At 41.4% G+C, this 10,468-nt stretch overlaps 1 protein-coding gene across 2 annotated transcripts in view; it reads right to left on the reverse strand.

Moving 5' to 3' along the window:
• LOC109030292 (alpha-tocopherol transfer protein-like) overlaps positions 1 to 3,040 on the reverse strand; it is a 34,837-nt gene extending 31,797 nt beyond the window's left edge. The window contains exon 1 of one of the 2 annotated variants that reach the window (XM_019041178.2): positions 2,817 to 3,040. Coding sequence is in view for 1 of the 2 variants with exons in the window: in XM_072303472.1 (XP_072159573.1) it covers positions 1,740 to 1,785 (46 nt within the window). In the remaining variant the exon portion in view is untranslated. Of the gene's footprint in view, positions 1 to 1,739; positions 2,192 to 2,816 lie in introns of those variants that run through there. The other variant, XM_072303472.1, reaches the window with a different exon arrangement.
• Between the last annotated feature and the right edge of the window lie 7,428 nt (positions 3,041 to 10,468).

Raw genomic sequence — 10,468 nt, forward strand, 5'->3', positions numbered from 1 at the left:
CTCGATCGAGCTTTTCCCGCCTTTTTCCTTCCTCTCGTGGCGCGCAAAAGACGGAGCACGTGATTTTTTTCACGCTCGACGAGGATCCGGCGACGGCGGACGTCGGTTTCGTCACGTTCAGAATCCAAATTTTCAAGTTTTACTTGAAATAATTAATATTTCAATTTTTCAAGACTGCACTTATGCGCCTTGTCCTCTAAGACCTTCAAATCTACCGTGCGTGCAACAGATCAATTTTCCCGCGGCTCGATCGAGCTTTTCCCGCCTTTTTCCTTCTTCTCGCCGCGCGTCAAAGACGGAGCACGTGATTTTTTTCACGCTCGACGAGGATCCGGCGACGGCGGCGGACGTCGGTTTCGTCACGTTCAGAATCGAATTACGGCGCGCGCGTCTCTCTGACTCAATCAGAATTGCCATCCCCCGGCGCCCGGCGCGGCATCCGAGACAGGTTCATCAGCTGCTCGCGCACTTTCCATAAAACCGACGCCCAGCCTCGGCAGCCAAAACGGCACTGCAAAATAAAGGCTGGCCACCGAGAGCCGTTGCACGGATCCAGACGCCGCACAATGGGCTACTGAAAAAGGTACGAAGTTAAGCATTCTGTCACATGTTTCTAATCAAAATTTCACGTAGAACATGATGAAAATTATTGAAATTAACTTGAAACCAAGGTATTTAGTGTTACTTGACGCGCGAATTCAAACCTCCCGCTCATGAAAACACAACACCGAGAAAAAAGTGAAGTTGATTTAACATTCTGGGTGTTAAAAAAGTGTGCGAGGACTTATCAAATGCTGGAATTACCCGCTGCAGCAGTTACTTTAGCAATGCCAAGATGTAAAACTAACTGCTGTGGCGGGTAATTCAGCATTTTATAAGTTCTCGCACACTTTTTTACACCCAGAATGTTGAATCAACTTCACTTTTTTTTCGGTGAATGGTCTACGTGAGGCAAGTCGCGCACCAAACATTACTATGACAGTCTCTGCGATATGAAAATCTGGCAACCTCAATCTTGACGCTTTGGCTCAGCTACAGATAGTTGTCTATTTTGAACAACACAGGACAGGAAATGAACAGGGCTCGATCGAGAAGCCTGCTGAAACTGTTGCAGCACGCAGTTAGACTCACGTGGAGTAGTGCCTTTCTTGTAGCCGGGCAATTCAAACTTCCTATGGCCAATGTAAGATAATAACATTAAAATCTTAGTTAGGAGTTGATTTCAGCACTTTTTGTGGCAAGAATCGTGTTCTACGTGAAATTTTGGTCAAGAAAGAGGTATCAGAATGCTTAACTTCGTACCTTGTCTAGCGGTCCATTATTGAGTACACTTTGAGCAAGAGCATCCTCGAGTAGTGTGCTGATTATTGAAATTGATAGACAAAGCGATGGACGGAGAGGACAAAAGGAAAATGGAGTGATACTATTGGAGTTTACATGGACAATGTAGATAAATAATATACTAACTAACGGCAATGCACGAGAAACCTTATAGTTAGTCCATCATTCTCTACCTCACAACTATAACAACTGCCAGTTTTAACCAATTGGATCCCTTCGTTTTTTCTTTGCTCTCTTTGTCTATAGCTTTGTCCATAAATTTCAATAATCAGCGCGCAGGGTGGCAAACTTCAATGGAAAATAAAATCGTGAAATATCACTTGAAATATTTGATGGAATTTCAAAAACATATGATAAATATAGAAAGATACATTTCAAATCGTAGCTTATCAACTCACACCAAATTATCATCCACCAAACACTGCCGAAATTATTTAGTGTCATTTAACTTGTTTTTATCAGTCACGTTTCCTGTGCAAGAAAAAGAAATCGTCCAACGTAAACGTCTCCGAAAGGGAAAAGCGATGGTCAAGCCTGGATACGACTATTCGCACTCTGCGGTTGTACGTATTGTATACAGAAAAATTGAAGGCACTTTGTATTTTCTTAGCCTCTCACCATCCGTGCGAATGTTTTTGCAACGTTCCATTATTTATCTCTCTGTTTCTGATTTGAGTAGAGTGTGTGTTTTCTATTTTTCTCACAATGATAATATTCTTTGCAGAAACAGCGTATGAACTTCGCAGTATTACTTAGATTGTGCGTCTTTGTAGTATAAACCGAACAAACCTACAAGCTAATTATTTTTATACAGAAAATCGAATAAAAATTTGAAGAGCTCTCTGGATGAATCTCTACGAAGTGTTATATTATCACATTGATCAACCACTTGTGATGCATCAAATGTCACAATCTTAGCAAGGCTGTAAAGCTCATACGAGCGTTTCCACTGATAATGACTCAATTCAAAAGTGATAACAAAAAAGAGTTGAATTAAATAGAAAGAAGGAAATCACATGGGGGAGGGGGGGGAGAGTTAGGTGCAGTTCTTATCTTAACTAGCCAAACATTTTCTCCTAGGAAAAATTAAAGATCTGGTCAAAATATTTCGAATGTGAAAATAAGAAAATGCGTCGAACTTTTTGTCTGTATAACATTCAACTTCATAGAGGAATGAAACCTTCACAGAAAAAAAAGTGAAGTTGGTTTAACATTCTAGATGTTGAAAAAGTGCGAGAATTGATAGTATGCAAAATTACCTGCCACAGAGTTAGTTTTACATATTTACATCGCTAAATTAACTGCTGTAGCGGGTAATTTAGCATTTTATAATTTTCGCATTTTCTTACACATCCAGAATGTAAAATCAACTTCACTTTTTTTCGGTGCCGAACTTCGATTTCTCGCATCTATGATGCGACTCGGTTCTTTTCTGTTATAAATGGTCTGATGGAACACTGGCACTTCGTACTTACCGATTTGATTGCAAGGAGACCACACTAACAAACAAACAAATCACGGAGAACCCGAAGACGTTATTCCCGGGTAACGAACGTCCGAAAAACACCGAAGTGGCTCGGGGCGAGCGCGAGTGGTTTCGAGAGGGACGCGAGCACAAGCTGCGAGTTGCGAGCACAAGCTGCGTGTTGCGAGCTCCAGACGCGACTGCAATCGCGAATCCCAAACGAACCGGTCGTCGCGACAGAACGGAATAACCGGCTGCGAGCCGCGGTTTTGGTCCTCGCGGGTAGGCGCCGCTGTTGCGGGATCGTCCGGTTTTTCTGTGTCGAAGTTGCCGGAAATGTAGTGTTTTTCTTGAGGAGTGGCAACCTCGCTCCATAGGTATGAATGAACCTGGTGAGCGTACGCGAGGATCAAGGTGGCATGCTATTGGTCCGACGCTCGGCGCATCCTACACGAAGAAAAAAAACCTCGGTTTGTACGGAACACTAACGTTCTTATTCAATCACGGCAACTGAAGTTTTCAATGTTAGGATCCGAGATTCAGGGCTGGTGATCGACGTTTTCTTTAGCCTTAAGGTTTGTATACTTTTTCGAAAAATTCGGTTGTCTGAATTGAAGCTTGGAAAGCTTCGATTACACGGAACGAAAACATCACTGCCGTGCTCAGTGGCGTAACGGACTTCCGCTGGGCCCCCCCGCAAAATTTTTTCTAGCCCCCCCCCCCCCAATGTCGATAAAATTTCAAAATTATCCTCCCCTCCCGCTCCTCTCCCTCCCTCGCTCCTTCCCGTTTTTCCTCTTATGGTCGGGGCCCGCAGCACGAAAATTTCTGCAAAAATCAGCCTTAACCACCAAAAATATCAAAATGGCAGCAGCTTATATCTTTTTATCTTTAGGTATGGTATGTGCAGGATTTAGCCTATTTTTACGTTATGTCCTTAGGTTGAATTTGACTCATTCCTCACCGTCCCGGATCCCGTACCCGATTAAATGGGGCCACTAAAGGATCAACGATCTAAAGTGGGGCGGGGGCCCAGCCCAGGCCCAAGGATCTTCAGGGGGGCCCAGGCCCAAGAATCAAAGGACCCCAAGGGCCTTGGGGCCATTAGATTCTTGGGCCTCCCCCCTCCCAAAGATCGAAATACGAGAAGTGACAAAAAAAGAGAAAATTATCTAGTAATCACTGAGTGGACATTGGAAAGCAGGGACCCTCCAGCAAACAAAAAGTTAGAAACAGTCCGAAAGAAGTATGAAAAACCCCGAGCTAACAATAAAAATCAGAGGAAGAAGCCCCATCTCTGTAAGTAGAGGCCAAAAGTTTGAAACCAAAGTTGAGCATGAAAAAGAGAGAGAGAGAAAAAAAAAATCCCGGCGGCCGAGGGAGGGCCCCCTAGGCGTCTGGGCCCCCCTGCATAGCAGGGTCTGCGGGGGCGCCCGTTACGCCACTGCCGTGCTACACTGGAAAAAAAATCCATTGAATCTAGAGTTCAGACTCTTGAAAACATTGACAAGAAAAAACACTCTTGATTCAATCAGATTTTTGCTTGAATCAAAACGAAATCAGCTTACATTAAGAGGCTTGGTTCTTGAATTAAGCTAGATTCTGATTGAATCAAGAGTATACTTTTTCTTGTCGGTGTTTTTAAGAGTCTGGACTCTAGATCCAATGTGTTTTTTTCCAGTCCAGAGAAAAACGCAGTAAGAGCATTTAAATGTTGCCTTATTTACTCTCAGGAAATATCTATTTTTTAAGAAAATTATGAATATGCTCCTTGAAATTTACAGACTTTTAAGCTCAAATTTCGAACGGAATCCTCCAAAAAATTGGAAGAGAAACATTCACAGATTTTCCTGAAAATTCATTGTTTTTCGAGGGAAATTTGACAACGCCTGATAGCTTATGCGCCATTCTTCCTTAGCACGGCAGATTAGTGTTCCATGTGAACTGAAGTTCAGTCCTAACAACCGGAGTTTTTCGTTCTGTGTGGGTTCGGTGGATTTGAATCTCTTGACAATTAAAGTTGAATCTTCTGAGGTATCAACAGTAGTGACTTTTTCTGAGTGCAAACGGGGGGGGGGGGGGGGCGAGGAGGCTTTAACGTTAGAGTAGAAAAGTCAGATGAGCCGAAACGCGTGATACAACTATTTCGACTTCCAAATAAGTAAAATTGCATACCCACAAAATGAAGGAGAGCAATGATCTCTTTTCCGCTGACTCAGAGACTTTAACGCAAGGGTAGAAAAGTTAGATGAGCCGAAACGCGTGATACAACTATTCCGACTTCCAATTAAGTAAAATTGCATACCCTTAAAATGAAGGAGAGTAATGATCTCTTTTCCGCTGACTCAGAGACTTTAATGCAAGGGTAGAAAAGTTAGATGAGCCGAAACGCGTGATACAACTATTTTGACTTCCAAGTTAGTAAAATTGCATACCCACAAAATGAAGGGGAGCAATGGTCTCTTCTATTTTCGCTGACTCAGAGACTTTAACGCAAGAGTAGAAACGTTGGAGGGGGAAAACACGGGTTACAAATATTTTGACTTCCAAGAGGATGAAATACTATGTCCTTAAAATGGAGGGAAACGTTGTGCGCCCTATTATCCCACCTATTCGGTTTGCCAAACCCAACTTTCCAGCGTTCGGTTCGTATAATTGAACTTATCAGGTTAAAAGCATTTATGAAAGAATTTCGACTACACCAAGGAACGTTCGGTTACACGAATAAAAAAATCGATTTTTATTCTAAAGGGTGTACGCTCAATGCTTGATTTTCACGAAAACTCATGACTAGGATGTTGATATTTTGCATGAATTATTGCGAGTGCACTGATTAATACGAGTACAATACTAAATGCGTTTGGAGAAAGTTGCTGATGAAGTGTTAAATTTTGTATAAAATTTCTGCAAGAGCGTTAAATTTTTGATAAATTTACTACATAAGGGTTGAATTTTTGAAGAAGTAGTGCAACCGTGTTTATTTTTTTTTTAAAAGATTATTGCGAACGCACTATTTGTTTATAATAATTACTACGAACGCACAATAATGCTTATCCTTGGTAACTCAAAACTGTGTAGGTCAAAGAACTTTCTGCACCCTTGGCGGAGTGGAGCTTAGGCTTGACCCCCCCCCCCCCCCAAAAAAAAAAAAAATAAGGGAAAAAAATCCGTAAATGAGTCTATTAAACAACGATAAATTGATCCAATTGATAGATATATTATTGATCATATTGATCGATATTCAATACATCGAGAGATCGGGGACTTGAATTTATTTTTCATTCCATTCAGGCGCGAAAAACGAGGTGATATTGTCACCATTAATTTATTCAACAAGACGATCAGTAAACAGAAATTCTATTACGTGAGAATTCCACAATTGTTTATTTTCAAATTGTTTCGAGCGCAATGGTTATTGCACTGTAGTTACGTCAAGCCGTGTAATACTCACTTTAGTGTCAAAAAACGAGATTAAGATCAACTCGTTGCTTCAGTAGAATTCAAGCCATTCGGTGCTCTTTCCATCAGCTCTCATTCAAGGCAGTGTCTCGAGTTGTGGCGGATTTTTTCCCTCCCTTTTTTTGCTAAGAGATTCTTCCTCATAATATTATGAAACACGCCGAGCACGTATTCAACCGGATTACGTCACGGATGTTCTTCACTCGCGGCATTTTAGTCGACGAAAACTCTCGATTGGCTTTTGATCGGCACTCGATTATGCAACATCTTCGAAATTTTTCACCGTAATGCGGGTGTGTGATCTTGGATCCTGTTTTTTCTTTACCGTTAGAGTCGAGTAGGTACGCGCGGCGAGGAGTGATCTCACGATCATGACGTTAGACGTAGGTCACATATTCATGAGTTTTTTAGGCGATTGAATTATTGATTGTAGAGATAGCCTCGGTTTTCTAAACTGGTTTTCTCTCCCCCCACCCCCTCCCTCTTCTCGCTCTATCTTTACACAATTTAATGGGTTTTTTCACACTGTACTTATAACACATATATCAAAGAAAACCTGGATAGGAAGTGAAAACGCATTCGGTACTCAATATTCTCCTTCCTTTGTCGTATTCCGTGTGCAGTTTTAGATTAGCTTTAATTGTAACAGGAAACCGAATTGTAGGTAACTATTTTGCAAGGAGGTTGCTATGTTGACTTTACCAAATCATCTTTGATTCCACGAGAAATTTCGATATGAAAATATGTATAAAGGTGGTTTTCAGAGAGTGATTTTTTGAAAACTTCCTTGATTTTTCTTCTCCACTAGCAGAATATTTTGTATAAATTTCAAGCCATATAAAGCTGGATTGTTCCTCTTCCGAAAAATAAAATAAGATCGGAAATTGTGGAACACCGCAATGGAGATACGTGGTTGCACTTTGGCCGTTGATCTGACGAGTTTTATGGTTAACTATCAATTAAGTTGCTCATCAATCATAATTCGGCCACAAGAAGAGTTGCTCTCTGAGCTCAACTTTTAACCTCGCCCAAGTAAATTGCCTCTTACACAGGGTGATCCAGGGTTACACGGCCAGACTGCAGGAGCCGAAACACCCCCTCTTAAAATTGAGATTTCGATTCTTTATTATATCATTTATGAATTCAGGGCATAAAAATGCAGGAAAATACAAATGTTCGTTAGATTTGGTTCACAACCATTGCCAAAATTCAAAAAAACGATTTATTTTCCGATTTTTTTTTGGGGGGGGGGCGTACCTCCGACTGGGGACACTTTTGGAAAAAAAATATACAACAAAAGAGTTTTATTTTGACCCATGGAGAACACGCTCCTGCAGTTTGGCCGCTTTTAACCCTGGATTACCCTGTATTAGCGCGGGGTCTCTAAAATATATACCTGCTTATACTGCCGTGCCAAGGAAAAACGCCGTATGAACCTCCAGGCGTTGCCAAATTTCCTTTGATAAAACACGAATTTCCTGGTAAACTTATGAATATTTTCCTTTCAATTTTTCAGAAAATTTTGTTCGCAATTTCAACTAAAGTTCCTGAAAATTCCAAGGAAAAATATTCATACCTTTCCTTAAAAATGAACATCTTATCGAAGGAAATTTGGCAACTTTTGCATGTTCATACGGCGTTTCTCCTTAGCACGGCAGTATATCTGCTTGTTTCGTTGGTTTGTTGGCCAAATCGAGTAACCCTGAAGGGTGAGCACAAAACTGGTCCATTTTCACCGGGAAGTGGCAACCCTTAATGGCCTACTTCTGATCTCCCGAGCAGTTGTCTCCCGCCGTCGATGGCTTGCCTCATGGTCTTGTGCCTCGTGTCGGGTGCAAGCTCTGGAGATCATTGCACTCAGAACGGACATTTCATACTTTACGATACCTCGGAGCAGTTGCTCTAATTACACCTCTAATTATTCCCTCACTGAGCATTATCCCAGCGATCCAGCCTAAATACTTATCCTCCGAAACGAGCGCGCTTGGTGTTCTTATACACAGTGCCCCCGTTCTATGGCTGTCAAAAGTTCCAGAATTTGGAACTTTTTTGTTTCCATTTCTCCCCTTCCGTGACCGTCAAAAGTTCCGAGGAAGTTCCGAAAAATGCAGCGAAGATCCGGAAACTTTCGGGACTTTCAAAAGTTCCGGGAAAATTTCAGAAGAATCTCAAAAGTTCCAAAATTCGGAACTAGTCCCGGGAAATGGGAGCATTGTATACATCGCACGCAGCAGTGGCGTGGCGTGAATTGCGATGTATCGATTGTTATGCCATTTAAACCAATGGAAAAGGATCGATAAACAGGGTGTTCGCAACGAGCACCTTAATAATCGATTCTTTGCCATAGGTTTAAATGGCACAACAATCGATACATCGCAATTCACGCCACGCCACTGGCACGCAGGACGCAGGACCCGCTAGGGGCCCAGCCAGTCGGCAACGTTGTAGTTTTCTCCATTGAAAGCCATTAAAAACGATTTTGGGCAAGGAAAGCTGTCTCACCGAGAATCGATTTTTCACATGCGTTTAAATGGAGGGAAAAGTGTTGCCAAATCTCAAGAATCGCCACCGGGACTAGCCTGTTCTTGCCATTGGCGTATCCAGCAAATTGGGCAACATTGTTTTTCTCCATTGAAACCCATAGAAATGTTATATGTGCGGACCGCGCTGTGTTTGGCGCAATGCGTGAAGTAAACCTACAGCCTTGTAGGCGCTATGCGTTTTACGCCAACCGCTGCTGACCGCACAGGGACCGCGCTACGTTTGACGCAATGTGTGAAGTATTCATGGAGTCTGGTAGGCGCTAATATGTTTTTCATCAGACCGGCGCGCCGAGGGCTTTTTCTTTCAATCTCAAGTCCTCGTCATTATTGCTCTCTGCCCGCGCCGTGCCGCTCCGGGCCAATTTGCGTGTATGGTTTCTCTCTCAACTAGACTAACGAAAGGCGCTGTCTCTTGTATTACCGAAAGACGAACAAATTAGAAATTACTATCTTTAACTCTCAGAAAATGAGAGATTTTTTCGCCTTTTCTCGTTTGTAATTTTTTTTTCTGAATCAGATTTTTTTCTTGATACCTACATTTGAAAAAAGTACAACATTTGCCGCCCCCTAGATTTGCCACCATGGGCCGTGGCCCATGTGGCCACCCCCTAAATCCGGCCCTGCACTTACTTGATATCCATTGAAAACTTTGAAAACTAATAATAAAATTCTTCAAGAGAATGAGGTTTATTTGAAATGTATCACATCGCATTTTGAAAAAAATAAGTGAGGAGTGGTCATAAATTTAACTTGTCGTACATTATTTCTTCTTAAGATTTTTAAGGCGAAAAACAAATTTTTTGAACATGAAAATAGTCGTTAAACTTCGTCCTAAAAATTGAGTTTCATGTAGGAATTTGTACACCTTTATCAGCGAAGAGAGGGTTAAAAGTGGCATCCATAAGCCATAACAAAAACGATGAAACATTCTAACGGGCGTTTGGAACAAGGAGCGCACATTTGAATTACGCGCCAGATATTCATGCTCGGATCCATTCGGCGGGGTTTCTTTTTGGCGGGCTGTAGTTCCGCGTCACTCCCGACGCACAGTGGATGGAGTCAAGGTAGAAGTCGGACATGAAATTTTTGACGAAAATTTTAAAATTGTACGTTTATCTCGTTACAGTTTTAATTGTACGGGGTAATTTTTATGAGAATACCGATTAAACTACATTTAAAACGTCACAATTTCATATTCATAAAGATATACGCTTTTAAAGTTTTTAAATCATGTCCGAACTCTGCCATGAACTCGATCAACTTTGCGACGGTGCTTCTAGATACCTAGACTGGTGGCGAACGATTTCAAGCGCGGTGAGCCGGCGCAGCTAGTTTTCAGTTTTGTCCCTAAAAAAAGAAAATTCATTTTTCAGAAAAAATATACTCAGTTGCAGGACTAATTACTACTCAAAATTTCCAATGATGGCTCATTAGAAGAACTGCTCAAATGTCTTGGTTATATGGATAGCTTTTTGCAAAGAGGAACCAAGATCATTCCAATGTTGCTAAGATTGTGCACCTTAAATTCTTTGCAATGAAATTACTGAAATCTTGCAAAAAATTAAATTTACAAGTGTAATTTTCGTCTTGGATTAATAATTTATTGGGAGTAAAGATAAAACTTGTTTAGAAGATCAGTTAATATTTGCAAGGTGAAAAA

Source organism: Bemisia tabaci, chromosome 8, assembly GCF_918797505.1.
Source record: "Bemisia tabaci chromosome 8, PGI_BMITA_v3".
NCBI lineage: Eukaryota > Metazoa > Arthropoda > Insecta > Hemiptera > Aleyrodidae > Bemisia > Bemisia tabaci.